The sequence below is a fragment of the Corythoichthys intestinalis genome, chromosome 12, assembly GCF_030265065.1.
Source record: "Corythoichthys intestinalis isolate RoL2023-P3 chromosome 12, ASM3026506v1, whole genome shotgun sequence".
Classification (NCBI taxonomy): Eukaryota; Metazoa; Chordata; class Actinopteri; order Syngnathiformes; family Syngnathidae; genus Corythoichthys; species Corythoichthys intestinalis.
In genome coordinates, this window is record NC_080406.1 from 4,507,340 (window position 1) to 4,530,607 (window position 23,268).

The window sequence follows — 23,268 nt, forward strand, 5'->3', positions numbered from 1 at the left end:
GCAACTGGACGTTGTTTGTAGCGGCTGTCGGCCGCATTCAGGTATGATTGTTTTTTTATCAAGCGGCATGAGTTGAACATGATATCTACTCTCGGTCCGTTCCTCATTGCGTCCCAAAGACCGCGCTTACTCTGTTTTACTTCCGCTTTACCTGGTATAATTCAATTATCGGAATTTGGATGTTTGTGAATCGTTCTCGAATCTTCCATGACCGAATCGCGAATAATCTAAGAATTGGAAATTTCGCACGCCTCTAGTAGTTAGCATGCATTTTAGCAGTGTTTGGTTGTGTCACTCATGTGATTTGCTGTGCCCCCCCCCCCCCCCCCCCCGAGCACCCCATCACACACTAAACTAACTTGTAGTGTTAGCATAGCGTTCGCATTAGCATTTAGCGTGGTGACTTACATAGAGTTCATATAGTATGTATTATCATGAAGGTGTCCAAACGTTTTGCAATGGGGTCCAGATTTTGTGTAAAAATGTGGGGGGCCGACCTCGGCTGACGTCCTTTATGTAGAACAATATATTTAAGCAAATTTTAGCAAGCCATTCTGTATGTCCCATTTGCTTTATTATTTTTTTAAATGAATAATTTCAACAATCTCGCAATTTCGACTCTCGCGAAATACAGACTCTGTGAAATTAAACTAGCTTCAAGTTGCTTTAATTTCTTGCTGCCTATCTTCCCTGTAATCTTGTCGCACATTTCAGCGTGTCTAGTTTGGTAATATCGCCTCACATTGAACTCTTTAAAAACAGCGACTGTCTATTTGCAAATGAGCACACACAGTTTTTGCGTATTTTAGTGAAGAAATAGTCCAATTTCCACCTATCCTTGAAGCGTCGGACGTCGCGGTCAACTTTCTTTTTTTGTTGATTATCGCTATTTTAGAAAAATTGGAAGGGTCACACGGGGTAATGTCGCTTAGAGTGCTGCTGCCTTTTAGTGGGTAAATGAGGAGCAGCATTTCGTGTGTAAGCTACTTCATATTCTGGTAGCAGTACTGCTGACCAATTTATTAAGTCTGTGTGCTGGTCAGACATAATTGATTTTATGACAGAGGCTGGAGACCAGATGAAATTTGACCACGGGCCGCATTTGGCCCTCGGGCCGGACTTTGGACATGTCTGATGTCAATTATGTGCTCGTCTGTCAATGTTCATTCCAAATTGTTGGAAACATTTCATTTATTTAAGTTTGTAGACGAAAACGTTTTGAGAATTGTCGAATAAAACTAGACAAAATTTGAGTTTTTGTTGACTAAAACTAGACGAAAACGAACACATTTTGAAATAACTAAAATGTGACTAAGACTAATACGAAAATTAAAAGAGCTGCCAAAAACAACACTGGTTCGTGAGCACGAGCTACTACTTTGTGTGAACTAGTGCTGCAACGATTAACTCTAGTAATTTGAATTAGGGCTGCAGCTATCGAATATTTTAGTAGTCAATTAATCAATACACTAGTTAGTTCGACTAATCGAGTAATTGGATATGGAACATAAAAAGATTTGATACCTGAGCTGAGCCTCAAACGGTATTTTTTTTTTTTTAAATGAGGATCTATGTACAACAAAAGAACAACTGGCTAACTTACATAGAAAAAGTCCGCTGTCTTAAATGCTATAAAATGCTAGTTTTTTTTTTTTTTTTTTTTTTACAATGCTTTAAACAAATGGTTCAGACAAATATTCCCACATAAAAAAAAGTCTAAATATACCTATTAACTAAATTCTGAATCTATTAAAAAAACATTAGCTCAAACAAAACTCAACGGGGAGCAATCAGTAAAACTAAATGCAAACACTTTCAAAATAAACCGTTAAAACGCCAATTCAATTAAACGAATACCCGAAGCATCAAAATTTAATTAGAATATTTTTTTCTAATCGAATACTCGAGTTAATCGATTAATCGTAGCAGCAATAATTTGATGAAATCCGTATTAAATTTTGCGTCTTTGAGTATTCGTTTAATTAAAGTGGCATTGTAATGGTGTGTTTTGAAAGTGTTTGCATTTCGTTTTATTGATTTGGGTGGATACACTGCCCTCTAGTGGCAACAGCGAATATGACATAACTCATTTCACATGGCTGAATCCACCTGCTCACTGTGAAGTATGGGGGTGGGTCAGTGATGCTGTGGGGCTGTTTCGCTTCCAAAGGCCCTGGGAACCTTGTTAGGGTGCATGGCCAGGGGTGAAAGTGGACCGGAACGAGCCGGATCTCCGTACCGGCAAGAGTTTTCGACACGGAACGCCGTTCCGACGGTACTATGATCCCAAAAATATGACGGCAACTGTCAAAATCCTATGTGTGATTGTTTGTTTAAAGTATTGTATTTTGTCAAATGATGCCCTCTGGTGGCGGAGTTGGGTGTGTCTGAACTCTTGCCTTTAATGACTGGGAAGCAGATGTTTCTGGCATGGCTAAGGGACCGCTACTTACTCTGGTTCGGCCCACTTGAAGCTGTAAGTTGTTTCAGTTGATGTATGTTGGTGTTGGCATTTGTGGTTAAGTTTGGAGATACTGTTTGCTTGGTTATGTTTAGCGATTTGCGATGAGAGAAGTGTGAATAAGTTAGCATTTGTAGCATCTAAGCTAGCGGACTTTATTATGCAGACTGGGCTGATTTGATTTACTAAATTTACATATCTGGAGGAACGTATGATCACCAATTGTTTTGTGTAAAATGTTTATTGTGTTAATGTGTATCATTTTGAACATGAGTGCATGTGTGTGTTGCAGCTTTATGATTTGTCAAAAGTGAAGAAGTAAACGCTTCAAATTAAAAAATCCACTATTGCCTCGTTTTGCTGTCTGTCAACCTAAACAAATTCACGTTGAGTGAAGACAGGACACTTTGTAAAAAAAATTAAACTGTTAGTGAATTGATGCAATACAAAAGAGTTGAGGAGGCTTGTTTATTTGATCTACTGCCCATCATTTATTTAGACTTGTGAAGTGTCATTGTAAATTCTCACTGAATGTAAAAGAAGTATGAATAACCATGCTTGGCCTATGTAGCCTACTTAGTAAAAACAGGTGAAATAACTAAAAACATGTATAATATTGTTGCATCTTTAAAGTAGCCTCCTTTTGCTCCAATTACTTTTTGTACACTCTTGCTATTTTCTTGATGAGCTTCAAGAGGGAGTCACCCAGAATGGTATTTGACTTCACAGGTAGGCCTTTTCAGGGTTGATTAGTGGAATTTATTGCCTAATCAGTGGTTTAGGGACCTTCATTTGTGTTGCATTGAATTAGGTGTGTCCAAACTTTTGGCCTGTACTGTATGTTAGTTATATCTTTACTTTTTTTTTTTTTTTTTTTTTTAAATGTTTACATTCGCTTCAATTTTTATATCCAATGTTATTAACTAGTTAAAAGTGAGGATTTACATTTAGGAAATGTGGGGGGGAAATTGGATGGAGGTTGGGGTTACTTCTGTTTTTGTTGACTTATTTTGCAAATAATTAAAAAAATACTATTTTGAATAGTATTTCAGAATCCTTGACAGAGAGTTCCGGCAAGAAATTCTAACCACTTTCACCCCTGTGCATGGCATCATGAATGCTTTGAAATACCAGGACATTTTAAATCAAAACCTGTTGCCCTCTGCCCGAAAGCTGAAGATGGGTCGTCACTGGGTCTTTCAGCAAGAGAATGACCCTAAACATATGGCCAAATCTACACAGAAATGGTTCACCAGACACAAAATCATGCTCCTCCCATGGCCATCTCAGTCCCCAGACCTTGTTTTGTTGGCAAAAGGGGGTTGTACAAAGTATTAACACCAGGGGTCCTAATAATTGTGAGACACATTATTTGATGTCAAATAATTATTTGTGGTATTTTTCCCCCACTGAATAAATGCACTTGTATTGAAGGTTGGATTTTTCTTTTTTTTTTCTCATTAAGGTCCCATATTATTTAGAAAAAAAAAAAAGAATTATTAGAAGCTAAAAAACACATAATTATTATAAATCCAATAATTATGGAGGGCACTGTATATTCGGGACAATACGGTACTAGTTCCTTCACACAAAGTATTCGTTCGTTCACACAATTATTAACTTGTACGCATGAATTACTAGTTCGTTCACACAAAGTAGTACCTCATGCGTACAAATAATTTGAGCGTGCGCGCGAACAATTTGAGCATGCACACAAAGTACAAACTCTTTCACACAAAGTACTGGTTCGTTCGCACAAAGTAGGAGCTCGCACGCATGAACAATTAGAGCGTGGGCACAAGTTATTTTTTTTTCATTCATGTCATGTCTGGGGCTCCGAACAACAAAAACCAAACTAAAAAAAAGTTTATATGTACGGTGGTATTGTTTGACTAATAGCGCTACTGCATGACATTATATACACACATATATCAATCTGCTCCAGTCATTTTTAGCATTGTATATACAACAATGGTAGAAAGGAAACTTGATTGTATTGTCATCTAAGAAAAAACATTTTTCCGAGGGTTTTTTTCCCTCCACAATTTTCCAAAATTCGGATTTGAAATACAAAAAAAGGGCAAATTCTTCTCGTTGGTATTAAAACCAAATCTTCAGTGCTATGGTTGGATGAATTGGTACCAACGTTTGACTGTGCTCAACATTTACAAACCGCGGCTGCTGTAAAAGCTAACTAAAATCCCGGAGAGAGAAAAACTTTTTGTTATCCTACATTCAGACAAACATTCCTCCAGCGTTTCCTTTCAGTGGCAGCTGCAGCTCCACGTTGTCCCCAAAACCACCGCGCTGCCCTGGAAATGGACTCTGGAGAATCTTTTCGATCCTTTGTTCCCATCTTTTTTTTTTCTTCAAATCGCCTTTCTCCCCACAGATTTCATCCAAGTACGTTTCTCCGGTTGGCGCTATTAATACATCACTGCGGTTTTCAGGAAGAGTCTTCCGTCTGCAACACAAAGGAGTGCAAATTTAGCCACAAGTGATAAAAGACGAGTTGGGTTACTGACATCAACATCCCTCGAACCATTTGGCGCAATGCTTCTCGAGCTTTTTACCACTTTGAAGCTTTTCAAGAACACATGGATTAAAGTAGAGCTGAAACGAATACTCGAGCAACTCGAGTTTTAAAACTGATCCGAGTAATTTTATTCACCTTGAGGAATTGTTTAATTTTGCCAGCTCTAAGCATCACGCTTTGCCCGGACTACTTTTAATGCGGGACAACGCGCTGACGTCACGTGCGTAGAGGAAAAAGCAAAAAAACCCAAAAAAATCCTTACTGAAGCCGACAGCCGCTACAAAAATAAATAAAAGCTTTGCAGCCAATTGGTTCAAAGCTTCATGGTGCTTCATTTAGTCTTTTGACAGCCGCTGTTAAATGAAGTTTTACCGGTTAATATCTTTTGGTGTAAATATCCCATGTTACAGTCAGGACAGCTGCGGTTTATCTATGAACAAATGCCATTTTCATGCCAAATTAGGTGCGCCATATAGTGCGAAAATTAGGGTATACAGTGCCTTGCAAAAGTATTCGGCCCCCTTGAACCTTGCAACCTTTCGCCACATTTCAGGCTTCAAACATAAAGATATAAAATTTTAATTTTTTGTCAAGAATCAACAACAAGTGGGACACAATCGTGAAGTGGAACAAAATTTATTGGATAATTTCAACTTTTTTAACAAATAAAAAACTGAAAAGTGGGGCGTGCAATATTATTCGGCCCCCTTGCGTTAATACTTTGTAGCGCCACCTTTTGCTCCAATTACAGCTGCAAGTCGCTTGGGGTATGTTTCTATCAGTTTTGCACATCGAGAGACTGACATTCTTGCCCATTCTTCCTTGCAAAACAGCTCGAGCTCAGTGAGGTTGGATGGAGAGTGTTTGTGAACAGCAGTCTTCAGCTCTTTCCACAGATTCTCGGTTGGATTCAGGTCTGGACTTTGACTTGGCCATTCTAACACCTGGATACGTTTATTTTTGAACCATTCCAATGTAGATTTGGCTTTATGTTTTGGATCATTGTCCTGTTGGAAGATAAATCTCCGTCCCAGTCTCAGGTCTTGTGCAGATACCAACAGGTTTTCTTCCAGAATGTTCCTGTATTTGGCTGCATCCATCTTCCCTGTCCCTGCTGAAGAAAAGCAGGCCCAAACCATGATGCTGCCACCACCATGTTTGACAGTGGGGATGGTGTGTTCAGGGTGATGAGCTGTGTTGCTTTTACGCCAAACATATCGTTTTGCATTGTGGCCAAAAATGTCAATTTTGGTTTCATCTGACTAGAGCACCTTCTTCCACATGTTTGGTATGTCTCCCAGGTGGCTTGTGGCAAACTTTAAACGAGACTTTTTATGGATATCTTTGAGAAATGGCTTTCTTCTTGCCACTCTTCCATAAAGGCCAGATTTGTGCAGCGTACGACTAATTATTGTCCTATGGACAGACTCTCCCACCTCAGCTGTAATCTCTGCAGTTCACCCAGAGTGATCATGGGCCTCTTGGCTGCATCTCTGATCAGTTTTCTCCTTGTTTGAGAAGAAAGTTTGGAAGGACGGCCGGGTCTTGGTAGATTTGCAGTGGTCTGATGCTCCTTCCATTTCAATATGACGGCTTGCACAGTGCTCCTTGAGATGTTTTAAAGCTTGGGAAATCTTTTTGTATCCAAATCCGGCTTTAAACTTCTCCACAACAGTATTTCGGCCCTGCCTGGTGTGTTCCTTGGTTTTCATAATGCTCTCTGCACTTTAAACAGAACCCTGAGACTATCACAGAGCAGGTGCATTTATACGGAGACTTGATTACACACAGGTGGATTCTATTTATCATCATCGGTCATTTAGGACAACATTGGATCATTCAGAGATCCTCACTGAACTTCTGGAGTGAGTTTGCTGCACTGAAAGTAAAGGGGCCGAATAATATTGCACGCCCCACTTTTCAGTTTTTTATTTGTTAAAAAAGTTGAAATTATCCAATAAATGTTGTTCCACTTCACGATTGTGTCCCACTTGTTGTTGATTCTTGACATAAAAATTAAATTTCATATCTTTATGTTTGAAGCCTGAAATGTGGCGAAAGGTTGCAAGATTCAAGGGGGTCGAATACTTTCGCAAGGCACTGTATACTTCTCTGGCAGCGATGGAACCATCAAAATAGGGAAAAGAGAAAAAACTTGTTCAGTAAAATAAATCATTTGTCCACCGTTCATGAAACAGTGAAACTTGCTCACACTGCCACCAAATAGCGGTGCAACGTCGTCGTGTGGTTCTCTACCGAACAACGTCAATTCCGTGTTGCAGTTTCTTTCAAATAAAGTGCGAATGAGATGCAGTAAATTAAGGTGTCCACTAGATGATGCCAATTATACGTAAAAGCAATAAAACTCATGTATTCAATCACAAAACCCATCAATCTTTTATGCATAACAGAACACCGACGTTTTGATTGGGTGGGCACGACTCACGTCTGGGTGGGCCATGCCCCCCCCGCCCCCCCCCATACATCCGGCCCCGTTCCCCATGCTAATCGCATTACTTTTATAACATGACTCCGGCACCTCAGCCGGCATCACCCACAGATATCACTTTCTCAGGGTAGGACAACCCCGAAGGTGACACCAGTGAAAACACATGGCGGGCTTCGTTAATTTATTTGCAACGCTTGACCCGCGTTACATTGTTCCCTCGCGGACATATTTCTCCAACAACGTAATCTCCGACATTTATGAAATGGCACGCATAGCCATCGAAGATGATTTCGCTAAAGCACAGTTTCGCCCTGACCTCTGATAGTTGGAAGTTGGACGTCCCGTGCTACAGAGTGCTACTACCTAACTGTGACAGTCCACAATATTTCATACCTGTCAAATTGTACAGTCTCATCGTAATTTGTACAAGTGAGCACTCATTTTTAAATGTGTACGCCGTACATTACGTTCAAAATCTGCAAGTTTTTCGTGCATTACATTTTTTTTTTTTCATCCCTTCGGATGTGGTCACCGTTTCTGCAACGAGACAATGCGTTGGTTGAATGACGCGAGAAAAGTCAGAGACTCGGAGAGGGAAGAGTGTTTGTTGAGACGCTGTAGCAAACGCGATGCTAGGCTAGGTGACTCCAATATTACCTGACTTAGCCAACAACATACAATCTACGCCTAGATAACTCATGCATATAGAACTACATGCGAAATGACTCGTTAGCGTTAGTAAACAGCCGCCATTTTAGAGCAGTAAACTTCTCAGAAAGGCTCTGTTGTAGTAAACCTTACGAGCGAACCTAAGCAACATTTTATCTAAAATACACGTAAATCGGTAAAATCTTGAACTGAGTCTATCTTTAAAGGATGAAACCGTTTGACACATCAACGCGAGGTTCTTATTGGTGCACTTGGTGTGCCAGCGCGTCTTCCAATTGGTGGACTAGATTGCCACCTGTGTATAGACCCCAATCACATGACGTCACAACTCCGCCCCCCTGACTAGAGCCGCCATATTGTCCGTCAGCTCGTTGTGTTTACACATTACCGCTACGTACATGCCTCCTATTACGGCGTGTTTTTCTGCTCGTTAACATTAATAATCAAAATGGTGAAGGCGTCTGTGGCGGTTGGTTGCAGTAACAGAGAAGATAGACGGAGAGACTTGAAGTTCTACCGTATTCTGAGAGACCCGAAGAGGAGAGCGAGATGGACTGCTGTAATTCGACAAGAAATCTGGGCACCAAACGATCATCACCGATGTAGTAGTCATTTTATATCTGGTAAGATGCATTTAATATATATTTAGAAGATTTTGGGCTGACAACCACAATTAAGATCATTGTGTGACGTTGGTGATTGGGGTCTATATAGTTGCCTCTTTTTCTTTGGGGGTGGAGTTGTTGTTTTGTTGGTGTTGTTGGCGGTAAGCAGAGTAAAAAGAGGGAGAAAAATACGACTTCCGTGTCTGATTTTTCGCCGCCAAGCAAGCGTTACAATATTAATTAAAAATTAATGAAAACTAAGTACTATTGAATATGTCATCATTATCATTTTAAAAATTTAAGTGACGGGTAAAAATGGATTATGACCGGATTTTTTTGACCCTGTCAGTCAAAATGACAGACAACGAAAATGTCTAGCGCAACCTCTGATCACTAGTTGCTTTGCCAAGTAACTTTTTTACTACTGTGTGCGTATTTCAGTAGTCAGTCACTACACTAGCCAAAGAGCTAAGAGGCATTTTAACAGTCGAAAATGTTTACATTTTAAGTGTTTATTTCATTTTTTTAAAGTAAAATAAAGGCAGTAAAAAAATAAAAAAAAAACGCAAACCGAACCGTGGGCTAACTGAGCCGTTGCACCCCTACCACCAAAGCGAACAAAAATACATATATGACAAAATGAACTGTTTAAAAATACACGCTGCACTTTTGTGCTTTTTGTTCAATTAGAGAAGCATTTGTCTGCCACCCGTGTCTCCTCCTGCGCTCCACTTTTCCAGCTTGGCTGTATAATTAACCTCCAATGGCAAACAAAAAAAAATGAGGTTGATAAATTACAGAGAGAGAGAGAAATAAATAACTAAATAAAAGGGGAAGGGGGAGAGCGGCCAATGAATGTGTTGGTATAGTCTCCTAACTCGGGGATTCGAGGAGGAGGTGCTGGGTTGGGGGATAATGAGGGCGTAATTTTTAGCAAACTAATTATTTCTATTTGTCTTTTGTCACACTTCTCTAATTCTGCAATATGAACACAGTCGGTGTTTATTAATTGCTTTTCACTGTGTTTTGAATGGCTTCCAAGAGGGAGCAAAGCTCTTTTCGCAGGCGGGGCACAGCCACCGCCATCTTGAAGATATTGACTATCTCAAAAGTTCTTTTTTTTCCCCCCCTATTTGTATTGTAGAGTCAACATAAAAACAGTTCAAGTTCAATTAAAAATGAAATATATGAATGTCACTGTGGCAAGAGAAAGGAAAAGAGGGGAGAAAAATGTCTGTAATTAATGAAACCTTTAATTGTCTTCATAAAATATTTGCACGGGCATAATTTGCATAATTTACATGTATTAATTAATCTTTCAAAGGTTTTTTTTTTTATGCTGAGAGAGGTTGAAAAAAACCCTTTTGTTTTATTTAGCATCTAATAAAATATGTATTCTCTTTAACTTATTTTTTTTTTTTTTCAATCGCTTTGAATGTAAGAATAGAAAGTCTTTTATTGGGGAAATTTATTTTTAAAAAATTACAATCTTGAACAAACATTACATTAGGGCTGCAGCTATCGAATATTTTAGTAGTCGATTAATCGATGGACTAGATCGAATAACCGAGTAATCGGATAAGGAACATGAAAAACTCAAATACCTGAGCTGAGCCACAAACGGTATAATTAAAAAAAAAAAAAAAAATTAATTAGGCTATGTACAAGAAAAAAACAATTGGCCAACTTACATAGAAAAAGTTCGCTAGCTTAAGTGCTTTAAAATGCTAAAGTTTTTCGTTTTACAATGCTCTTAACAAATTTTTCAGACACATATTCCCACAAAAACAGTTGAATATACCTATAAACGAAATTATGAATGCATGTAAAAACATTAGCTTAAACAAAAGCTTAGCTGACTTTGGTCTTAGCAGGGAGCAGTTGGATTCAGCCATGTGAAAAGAGGCAGTCCAGAGGGCAGTGTATCCACCCTAATCAATCAAACACTTCCAAAATAAACCATTACAACGCCACTTTAATTAAACGAATACTCGAAGCAACAAAATTTAATTTGAATATTTTTTTTTCTAATCGAATGCTCGAGTTAAATCAATTAATCGTTGCAGCACTACATTACATACAAACTGACGGACTAATGTTTAAAGGAGTGATTAATTGGCGAAATTGCGAGCCATCATGATCTATGCTATAATAGAGATAAGACACTATAAAAAAAAATCCACTGAGCAAATCATCCCCACGCATTTTCTCCAGAAATTGCATTTTCTAGTTTAAAAAGGTGTTTTAGTATCATAGTTTTGTGATATACGTACGGATTAGTATATAGCTAATACATATAGGAAATGATTAGAATTCAATCAAGCTAGCTCCAAAATATGGAGATGGAATAGTGCCAAAAGAAGTGGGGTTGTAAAATGAAAATTATCCCTGTAAAATGACCAATTTTAACTGAAAAAAAAAGAAAACAAAAAACACTTGTATTTCCAAATTTTGCGTTGTAAAATAAACATGAAAAAAACTCGAAGGAAAAAATTGTTCAACAAGTGGTTGTTTTTTTGTTCTACAGGTGTTTTTCTTCATTACGGGTTAAAAATGACCAATTACAAGTGCACAAGTTTTATCACATTCTTGTCGAGTTTTATGAGCCAAAAAAGATACTCGTAACCTAGTTTTTAAATTAAAAAAATATCTGTAAAATGACTAATTTTAACTTGTAAAACAAAAAAAAACAACTTGTATTTCCAAATTTTGCGTTGTGAAATAAACATGAAAAAAACAATGTAAAAAAAAAAAAAATTCTACAAGTGTTTTTTTTTCATTTACAAGTGTTTTTTTTTTGTTCTCCGGGTGTTTTTTCTTTGCTACGGGTTAAAAACCACCAATTACAACCTCACGGGTTTTGTCTCCCCCTTGTCGCGTTTTCAGAGACAAAAGTCACTTGTAACTACAGACGAAAAAAACTACTTGTACATCGAAATAATCTGTTGGAATTATATTTTTGTGTTTGTGTTTTACAACAGATTATTTTGATGTACAAGTAGTTTTTTTTCCTCTGTTAAAAGTTAAAATTAGTCATTTTACAGGTAATTTTTTTTTTTTTTTTTTTAAACTAGGTTACGAGTATCTTTTTTGGCTCATAAAACTCGACAAGAATGTGACAAAACTTGTGCACTTGTAATTGGTAATTTTTAACCCGTAGTGAAGAAAAAACACCTGTAGAGCCCCCCCAAAAATACTTGCAAACAGAAAAAAACAACTTGTAGAACAATTTATTCCTTCGAGTTTTTTTTTCATGTTTATTTTACAATGCAAAATTTGAAAATACAAGTGTTTTTTAGTAAAAATTGGTCATTTTACAGGGATAATTTTCATTTTACAACCTCACGTCTTTTGGCACTATTCTATCTCCATAAAAAAAGTGCATAGCTGCAAGAATCTGTGTTGTAGTCTTATATATTGTCGCTTGGTGCCTCATGCCTCCCAGCATACATTGCAGCGCTACGAATGCAATGTTCTGTGATAATTATTTCTTCAGTTACTGTTCCATTTGTTTCATTACTTGCTAGTAACAACTCTGATTATACTGGAAACCTTAGCATTAATAAATACCAAACTTGTTTGTATGTAAATCTTCACGTGAAGCGGTAAGTAAGTGACATTTTATTATTGAAAAAAATGAAAGAAAAGAAGTCATGGTTTCTTGTTGCCCTGTTTATCCTTTTCACAAATAGTAACTTCAGTAAGCAACTTTTTGTTCTACAGAGACGTGCAATTTCCACGCCAAATTCCGATTAAAGGTGCACTTTCGCTCCCCAAGGCAACTTAAAGCGACACATCTTCGGCATGATAATTGAGGGTGTTTTACCACGATGCCTTGTGTGTGAGTAAACTCAGATAGCAGACAGCCCACAGAGGTTATCACTGTTGTGCGCCCTTCTCCAAAAAAATGCTTGCGCGACCCTCCCCCCAGGCCCCGGAGGCGAACAAACAAACAAAGCATTAAAAATGCACAAGGCTTATTCATAAAATGGATTGATTTGGCCTCTTTTATTGCTACCAAAGGGGAGATTCCGACGCTTTTGGTGGTTTTATGACTCATTAGTATTTCCTGAGCGGTAAACAAACGCGCCTGCGTCTGCAAGGAGAAGCTAACACACACGAGCGCACCGTTTGGTGTCTTTTACTGCACGGAGATGTTTTTACCCTTGGTGGAGGTGAAAGGGTTACGTGTTTGTTTAGTGTGTCACTATATTTGTTTGATACTATGTTTTCGGAATGTTTTTTTCCAAATCTCAGGTGAGGACAAATTCAATTCAGAAAGCGACAGTTCGCAACGAAGTATGAAGTTTCAGTTGTGTTATTTGCGGATGAGGGTAGTAATGTGTTACATTTACTCTGTTACATTTATTCGAGTAACTTTTTGAGAAAAATGTATTTCTAAGAGTAGTTTTACCACGCCAATCCTTTTACTTTCACTTGAGTAGATTTGTGAAGGAATGCTGCTCTTACTCCGCTACTTTGGGCCACACTAGAGTCGCTGCTTTTTTTTTTCTCTTGACATTTTTTTCCATCAAACGCAGCAACAATAATCACATGAGTCCTTTGTACCAATTAGATGTATTAATACAATTACATGATCACGTATAAGCTTGCAGTCAAGTCTTATAACGTCAGTGTTTTAACATCACAATGAGTGGTGTCTTTAAAGTGCCTGTGACACGAAAAAGCATGTTTATTTCATAATACACGCGGTATTTTATGCTCCTGAATGATATGGACCGCTTGGATGTGTGTGGAAGCGATCGCTATATTTATTTAGTTTTTTGAATCCCGCGCCAGGAAAATGAGTGACTTCCGGCTTCGGTCTTGCATTGAGGAGGAGGGCGCTGTGACATGTACGGTTGAAGACGTCCTCTTCACGCTACAGTGTGCTGTTGTGTATGAGGACGAAGGATTCAGCTGATTTTGCGGATGAATACGTTTATTTTTCGCATCACGCCAGCCAAACGGCTGCAGAAAAATCATTCTGTATGAGGGAGAGGCGTATGCGCCTTTTTGGAGTTTCAAAAGGTTCCCATTCACCGTGGATATTTACTGTGGGACCATTGGACTTACGAGGAAGTGAGTAAACATCTTGTTTTGTATTATGTCAAATACGAATACAGCGATTACAAAGTAAACACTACAAACTTCCTTTAAATGAAGGACTACTTACGTTTGATCATTGATAGGCATGTAAAAAGCTCTCCTAATGCATTAGCAGCAGCACGTTAGCTGCACAACAACTCCAGCCACCCTCCATCCGGGGAACGAACTGTAAATTGCTCTCTGCCGGGTGGTTTGCCGATCCGCTAAGACATTCGACAACCGGGTCGTCATGTCAAATAATCCAGGATAGTTATGTGTGATTTTCCGCTTCGAAAACTTTGAAACATCACTCGGTTCAAGTTAGCATGTCGGCTAGCTGTCACGCCTTCTGGTTTGTTTACATTCTCCGAAGCCGGGGAAGGGAAATGACATATGTCCGATTTAGGTGTCATAAAATATCGTTCGGGAGGTGTGACAGTAAAGGTGAAGTCGACAGTTTTGACCATTATGGAGTAATTTTGCCATGTCGTCCTGAATAAATGCATTTTTATTATTTCATATTCCATTCAGCACACTGTAGCGTGTGTGTGGTTATTTGTCATGACCATGCCATTTATTTTGCAATTGGGGAAAATACTTGGATAAAAAGAGTATCCTGTAAAAATATTGAAGAGACAGAAACAATGACATTTTGCCGCTCTCTTCGTCACGTTTTCCTCGTTGTGAATAGTTCCCCCTCAACGGGCTGACTGGTCCTTCTCAAGCCATTTATATAGCTATTGGGGAAAAATACTTGGGTAAAAAGAATATCCTGTAAAAATATTGGAGTAGAGAGACTGAAACAATGACATTTTGCGGCTTTCTTCGTCGCGTTTTCTTCGTTCTGAATAATTTCCCCTCAATGGGCTGAATAGTAAAATCGATGAGCCAAGTCTACCGCTGACGTCATCCACCTGTTGGGGACGCTAAAGCCCTATAATGGTAGGCGTGGCTAACCGGCAGATTAAAAGACTAATTTCTCTTCATCTGTGCTTTGCCAAATTGTTGTATATAGTCGAATCGTCTCAAAATATGATTCTAATTCACATAATAATGCCATTTTAGACTTTTTTTCTCGTGTCATATGCTCTTTAAAGTGCCATAAAAAATAAAGTACAGTGATCCCTTACAACTTCACGCTTCAAATTTCACGCCCTCTGTTAGAAAATAGAAATAGCGTAAATTTCGGACTATAGACCCCAATCACATGACGTCACAACTCCGCCCCCCGACTTGATCCGCCATATTGTCCGTCAGCTCGTCGTGTTTACACATTACCGCTACGTACATTCCTCTTATTACGGCGTATTTTTCTACTCGTTAACATTAATAATCAAAATGGTGAAGGCGTGTGTGGCGATTGGTTGCAGTAACAGGGAAGATAAGACGGAGAGACTTGAAGTTCTACCGTATTCCGAGAGACCCGAAGAGGAGAGCGAGATGGACTGCTACAATTCGATGAGAATACTGGGCACCAAACGATCACCACAGACTATGTAGTAGTCATTTTATATCTGGTAAGATGCATTTAATATATATTTAGAGAGTTTTGGGCTGACAACCACAATTAAGATCATTGCGAGGCTAATCGCCGACAACATACAGTTTCAAATTCAAGATGTTTATTTCTTCCACCGTCATTATTTTTTGAATAATATTTAGCTGGTACCAAGTGAAAGAAGCTGGCCTCGTCTACGGATCATCAGTTAAACAGGGGTGTCCAAAGTTTTTGCAAAGGGGGCCAGATTTGGTGTGGTAAAAATGTGAGGGGCTACCTTGGCTGATTTACGTAGAACAATATGTTTAAACAAATTTTAGCAAGCCCTTCTGTGTGTCACATTTGCTTTATTATTATTATTATTTTTAATTAATAATTTCAACAATCTCTGAATAAATAGTCCAATATCCACCTATCCTTGAAGCGTCGGCCATCGCAGTCAAAAATTTTTTTTTTCAATTGATTTTCGCCATTTTAGAAAATAGGAAGCAAAGGGTCACTCGGGGTAATGTTGCTTCGAGGGCTGCTCAAACTTTCGTGAGAATAGGCAGAGTTTCTGTGGACAAGATAGTTGTAGATATCAGGGTAGCAGATGTCAGGCAGAGACGGCGAAGACAACGGGTCGAAAAATATTGATATAGGCATCAAATATGGATCTGGCGAATGGATCGACCAAAGCTTTTCCACATAACGCCTCCAATGAGTTTACAGCGCCTGAAAGCACCGGGGCTTCCATGAATTGCACTATAAATTGCACGATAAATTGAGACCGTTGAGAATACGGACACACAATGACGGACATTATGGCGGACCAATACAGCGACACGCCATTGTGTGACGTTGGTGATTGGGGTCTATAAGCCGCTGCTTTTTTCCTTCGTTTTGAATCCTGCGGCTTATAGTCCAGTGCGGATTATTTGTTGCATTATTTGGGTTAATAAGTAAGACTCGTCATAAGACTGTCATAAAACTGTCATAACTATGACATGGCACTATCATGGGCATTACTGAATGCCTGTCATTAAGTGTCATCTGGCAAATTAAGTCACTAACTCCATTTATTTCCAGCTTGGATCTTTTACATCCATTTAAAAGTGAGATAATTTGCCGGATAACACTAAATGACATCTGTAATAAGCATGAATTAATGCTCATGACAGTGTTATAAAATTGACATGTCATAAAATTATGATTGTCTAATGACAGCCTTAAGGCGCCACTGTCAAATAAAGGGTTTACCAAATACCATAACTAGCAATAATGAAACAACTGGAACAGTAACTGAAGAAATAATTAGTGCAGAACATGAATTTTGATTGTTATTTACATCTGTAGCGCTGTTATGCATGATTGGAGGCATGTTGGACAACAACAGTGTTGACAGCGGGTGGCAGCAGAGGTTGACCGTCTCTCCCAAGGGAGTAGTGATGGCCAAGTGACGCTTCGTGAAGCAATGAAGATTAGCAGCTAATTTTTTGTTTATTTATCGTTTATTGTCATCATCATCGGTATCATTGACAGTTACAAGATAGCATTGTGATAAGATTAACCCGAACAAACCCGAAGAAAAAACCAGTGCTGACGGGAGAAGCCTGGGCTTATTAAATCCCGTTCCCATTAAACCAAAGGATGCAAATCTTCGCATGATAGAGTAGGCATTTCAGATTGTGATACAAGTACATGGGCGTTGGCTCGAAGTAGGTCACATTGTTGAGAAAATCTTGTCCAAGGTATTTAGTGACCAGTTAAGCAGTTCCATGACACAAAAATTGTTACAGATTTAATCAGAACTCGACAGCATTTGTGTATGTCAGCAGATGGAATAATGTTCTGCCTTTGCGACAGAGCTGATTGTTAAGGCATGTTATGACTACCTTGTATGTTTAGTCTCTGAAATTCCTCCACTTTTTGTTATGGGAATACAATGTGGTGTCTATGTGTTTGACAGAACGCCCTAATTTGACCCTCGTGCAATTTTTTTTTTCCATGCTGGAGGTCAGTCTCGATAGCGACTTAGAGTATGCTCCTTATACGTATGTTCTTTTAAAGGCTGCTAGGGTCCCTGTGTTGGTCAGTGCGGGGTCGAGAGCATTCCAGAGGCGGGCCCCAATGTTAGGAATCGAAAATGATTTTAAAATGGTTCTCATATGGCTATAGTTAACACAATGTTCCCTCTCAAATCATAACTCGATTCCCTCGCTTGGAAGCAAATTTGTAAGTTGTGTGGAAGACAATTTGAATGGGCCTTGTACATCATCTGGACAATTTTGAAATGTATCAAATCATAAAATTTTAAAAACTAAAGGTCATTTTTGTGTTCTCTATATGGTGCTTTGTGGATAATCCTAATTGCTTTCTTTTGAAGGATCAGAGGATTCAGGTGGGCTTTGTATATGTTTCCCCAAATATCAGTACAATAGGTGAGGTACGGCAATTGGTTCAAAGCTTCATGGTATTTCATTTGGTCAGAATTGCACGTTCTGGTGTTTGAGTAGAGTATAATCTTTTTACTCAGCAGAAAAAATGCGGGTCTGAAGGGGTTAAATTATTAATATTATTATTATTTTAATTATACTTTTGGAGAAAAAAAAGGGAAAAAACATGTCTTATATGTAGGGTTGTTCCGATCATGTTTTTTTGCTCCCGATCCGATCGCTTTTTTTTGGCCCTCGATTCAATTCCAATCATTCCCGATAATTTTTCCCAATCATATACATTTTGGCAATGCATTAAGAAAAAAATGAATAAAACTCGGACGAATATATACATTCAACATACAGTGCATAAGTACTGTATTTGTTTATTATGACAATAAATCCTCAAGATGGCATTTACATTATTAGCATTCTTTCTGTAAGAGGGATCCACAGATAGAAAAACTTGTAATTCTTAAAGGATAAATGTGACTTTGTATATTGTGACTAAATATTGCCATCTAGTGTATTTGTTGAGCTTTCAGTAAATGATACTGTAGCCATTTAACTGTTCTGCCCAAATGCATGATGGGAAGTGCAACCATGACTGTGCGTCGTGGCACCAATTGATATATCTTCTCTGCGTTGGGAAGTAACATAGGGTGTTAAGGAAAAGATCAACCACTATCGTTCTTCCCCACATTGCTTCCCACAATATTACTAATTGTTGAGAGAGGGATTTTAAGGCTTTAGTCAATTTAAAAGAGGCTCCAAAGACTGCCAAAAGTCTCCCTACTCATTTTACGCTGCCTGTTAGCTCTATATGTAGGTAAAACGGCGCCATTATAGATTGAACGCGACAATGCGTGAGTGGGTCATGCAGCGCATGCGTTAATTGCATTAAATATTCTAACGTGATTAATTAAAAAAATAATAATTACCGCCGTTTACGCGATAAATTTGATAGCCCTACTTTAAGCTAAAACTCTGGATGAATGTAAGACATTTTGTCTGTAATGTTTAATACAATTAGAAACGATTTAATTAAAAAATATGTACAGTGCCTTGCAAAAGTATTCGGCCCCCTTGAACCTTGCAACCTTTCACCACATTTCAGGCTTCAAACATAAAGATATAAAATGTTAATTTTTTGTCAAGAATCAACAACAAGTGGGACACAATCATGAAGTGGAACAACATTTATTGGATAATTTAAACTTTTTTAACAAATAAAAAACTGAAAAGTGGGGCGTGCAATATTATTCGACCCCCTTGCGTTAATACTTTGTAGGGCCACCTTTTGCTCCAATTACAGCTGCAAGTCGCTTGGGGTATGTTTCTATCAGTTTTGCACATCGAGAGACTGACATTCTTGCGCATTCTTCCTTGCAAAACAGCTCGAGCTCTGGGAGGTTGGATGGAGAGTGTGAACAGCAGTCTTCAGCTCTTTCCACAGATTCTCAATTGGATTCAGGTCTGGACTTTGACTTGACCATTCTAACACCTGGATACGTTTATTTTTTAACCATTCCATTGTAGATTTGGCTTTATGTTTTGGATCATTGTCCTGTTGGAAGATAAATCTCCGTCCCAGTCTCAGGTCTTGTGCAGATACCAACAGGTTTTCTTCCAGAATGTTCCTGTATTTGGCTGCATCCATCTTCCCGTCAATTTTAACCATCTTCCCTGTCCCTGCTGAAGAAAAGCAGGCCCAAACCATGATGCTGCCACCACCATGTTTGACAGTGTGGATGGTGTGTTCAGGGTGATGAGCCGTGTTGCTTTTACGCCAAACATATCGTTTTGCATTGTGGCCAAAAAGTTCAATTTTGGTTTCATCTGACCAGAGCACCTTCTTCCACATGTTTGGTGTGTCTCCCAGGTGGCTTGTGGCAAACTTTAAACGAGACTTTTTATGGATATCTTTGAGAAACGGCTTCCTTCTTGCCACTCTTCCATAAAGGCCATATTTGTGCAGTGTACGACTGATTGTTGTCCTATGGACAGACTCTCCCACCTCAGCTGTAGATCTCTGCAGATCATCCAGAGTGATCATGGGCCTCTTGGCTGCATCTCTGATCAGTTTTCTCCTTGTTTGAGAAGAAAGTTTGGAAGGACGGCCGGGTCTTGGTAGATTTGCAGTGGTCTGATGCTCCTTCTATTTCAATATGATGGCTTGCACAATGCTCCTTGAGATGTTTAAAGCTTGGGAAATCTTTTTGTATCCAAATCCGGCTTTAAACTTCTCCACAACAGTATCTCGGACCTGCCTGGTGTGTTCCTTGGTTTTCATAATGCTCTCTGCACTTTAAACAGAACCCTGAGACTATCACAGAGCAGGTGCATTTATACGGAGACTTGATTACACACAGGTGGATTCTATTTATCATCATCGGTCATTTAGGACAACATTGGATCATTCAGAGATCCTCACTGAACTTCTGGAGTGAGTTTGCTGCACTGAAAGTAAAGGGGCCGAATAATATTGCACGCCCCACTTTTCAGTTTTTTATTTGTTAAAAAAGTTTTAATTATCCAATAAATATTGTTCCACTTCACGATTGTGTCCCACTTGTTGTTGATTCTTGACAAAAAAATTAAATTTCATGTCTTTATGTTTGAAGCCTGAAATGTGGCGAAAGGTTGCAAGATTCAAGGGGGCCGAATACTTTTGCAAGGCACTGTATATACTAAAAAAAGGCATGTCCGATATTTTTTTACCGATTCCGATACTTTGAAAATGACGTGATCGGACCCCATCGATCGGGATGATCTTTACTTATATCTCTCTCTCTCCAATGCTGAAAATCTGAATAAATACATTGAAGCAATCACTGAATTTCAAATAGAGCAAATTTAAAAGAATAAAAAATGCATCATTTGAAGTTTTTTTCTGTCCTCGATCATAGCACAAACACCGCACACACACATTGGTGAATTCTTAAATGAGGCGGCTTGGAGTCTCTATTTTAGTTCATCGTTGTGTTAAAATAGTGACCGTGACCCCACCCGCAGGACGAAAAATGGCTTAGTTCAGTTATATTGAAGGCTCTATTTTTCCCCCCTCTATTGAAGGCTATTGTTTTTTTCCTCCTTGAAGGCATTACATCGTCTCTAAAGAGAAGTGATGATCTTGACCCAGTACGGTGGCCCAGATGGTGAACAGCGAATACACAAAATGTGTGTGTAAAAGAGAAAGAGAAGAAGAAAAGGAAAGAGATTTATAGTCTCATCTGAGCCCTTGTACCTTGTATTGTCCTTTCAGCATCTGTTCTTCCGCTGCCGCGGTCGCTCTCCATCTCAGGGGTCAGCGCGTCTGCGAGAGAAAAGAGATCAGCGCCGTTAAACATCTACCCGACGTCCGGCCGGCGCAATGTCAGCAGTGCCGGCGCATCGTTCACTCGGAACGCCTTGGAGACATATTTTTCCTAAAATAATCTGTTGCATGGAGTCACTTTGCCTTAAAAAGACATCTCCAAGTAGCCAATATAGTCGATGTCATGCAACAATTAAGACAAATAAAAGCTAGAGGCTTTTGTCTTATGTATTACTTTATTATTATTACTTACTTTATTATAATATATAGGTAGTGCCCTTTAAAAATTCAAAAAACCTATCCAAATCGTTCACAAGTACAGTGGTATGAAAAAGTGTCTGAACCTTTAGGAATTTCTCACATTTCTTCATAAAATCACCATCAAATGGGATCTTTGTCAAAATCACACAGATGAAAAAAACAGTGTGCTTGAACTAAAACCACCCAAACATTTTTGGTTTTCATATTTTAATGAGGATAGTATGCAAACAATGACAAAAAAGGGAAAAATAAGTAAGTGAAAAATCACATTTAAATATTTTGTGGCCCCCACTTTAGCAGCAATAACTTCAACCCGACGCTTCCTGTAGCTGCAGATCAGTCTTGCACATCAATCAGGACTAATCTTGGCCCTTTCTTCTCTAAAAACTGCTGTAGTTCAGTCAGATTCTGGGGATGTTTGGCATGAATCGCTGTCTTTAGGTCATGCCACAGCATCTCAATGGGGTTCAAGTCTGGACTTTGACTTGGCCACTCCAAAACATGTATTTTGTTCATCTGAAACCATTCTGAAGTTGATTTACTTCTGTGTTTTGGATCATTGTCTCGTTGCAGCATCCATCCTCTTTTTAGCTTCAATTGTCTGACTTGATGGCCTCAGGTTTTCCTGCTAAACTTTTGAACATCTTCTTCCATTAATGATTGCAAGTTGTCCAGGCCCTGAAGTAGCAAAGCAGCCCCAAATCATGATGCTCCCTCCACCATGCTTCACGGTGGGGATGAGGTGTTGATGTTGGTGAGCTGTTCCATTTTTCCTCCAAACATGACGTTGTGTGTTCCTCCCAAACAATTCAACTTTGGTTTCATCAGTCCACAAAATATTTTGACAAAACTTCAGTGGAGTGTCCAAGTGCCTTTTTGTGAACATTAAACCAGCAACATTTTTTTTGTAGACAGCAGTGGCTTCCTCTGTGGAGTCCTCTCATGAACACCATTCTTGGCCATAGTTTTACATATAGTTGATGTGTGCACAGAAATATTGGACTATGCCAGGGATTTCTGTAAGACTTCACCAGACACTCTAGGATTGTTTTTTACCTCTCTGAGTATTCTGCGCTCAACTGTTGGCGTCATCTTTGGTGGACGGCCGCTCCTCGGGAGTGAAGAAACTGCCAAATGCTCTCCATCTGTCGACAACTTCTCTGACTGTTGATTGATGAACATCCAGACTTTTAGAGATGGTTTTGTATCCTTTTCTAGCTTTTTACAAATCAACAATCCTTGATCGCAGGTCTTCAGACAGCTCTTTTGACCGAGCCATGATGGACATCAGACAATGTTACTCGTCAATTTTTACCAGGTGAGTGTTTTATAGTGGGCAGGGCAGCTTTAAACCACTCACCAGTGTTTGGGCACACACCTGACCTAAAATGTTTGGTAAAAATTAGGGCTGTCAAACGATTCAAATTTTTAATCGAGTTAATTACTGCTTAAAAATTAATTAATCGTAATTAATCACAATTCAAACCATCTATAAAATATGCCATATTTTTCTGTAAATTATTGTTGGAATGGAAAGATAAGACACAAGACAGATATATACATTCAACATACGGTACATAAGTACTGTATTTGTTTATTATAACAATAAATCAACAAGATGGCATGAACATTATTAACATTCTCTTAAAGCGATCCATGGATAGAAAGACTTGTACTAACATTTATCTTTTAAGAACTACAAGTTATAGAAATTTTTATTAAAACCCCTCTTAATGGTTTCGTTTTATTAAAATTTGTAAAAATTTTCAATCAAAATTGTTGATGTAAATAATTACACCACGCTCACTCATTGTGCTTTAACCCCTAAAATCATATGAACCCAAGCGCCAGCAGAGGGCGCCAAACAGCAGAAAACAAGTAACAACCATACATTACACTGCTGTCATTTTTTCTGTTTGAGCGGGGCATGTGTGTTAATTGCATCAAATATTTTAACGTGATTAATTAAAA

At 38.7% G+C, this 23,268-nt stretch overlaps 1 protein-coding gene across 3 annotated transcripts in view; it reads right to left on the bottom strand.

The window, feature by feature from the left end:
• Positions 1 to 344: 344 nt before the first annotated feature.
• Positions 345 to 23,268, bottom strand: part of dachd (dachshund d) — a 357,117-nt gene continuing 334,193 nt past the window's right edge. For all 3 annotated transcript variants that reach the window (XM_057853366.1, XM_057853365.1, XM_057853364.1), the window contains exons 10-11: positions 20,968 to 21,036; positions 345 to 4,925 (exon numbers count right to left, since the gene is read on the bottom strand). In XM_057853366.1, coding sequence (XP_057709349.1) covers positions 4,888 to 4,925; positions 20,968 to 21,036 — 107 coding nt within the window. In that variant the 3' untranslated portion in view covers positions 345 to 4,887. The remainder of the gene's footprint in view (positions 4,926 to 20,967; positions 21,037 to 23,268) is intronic.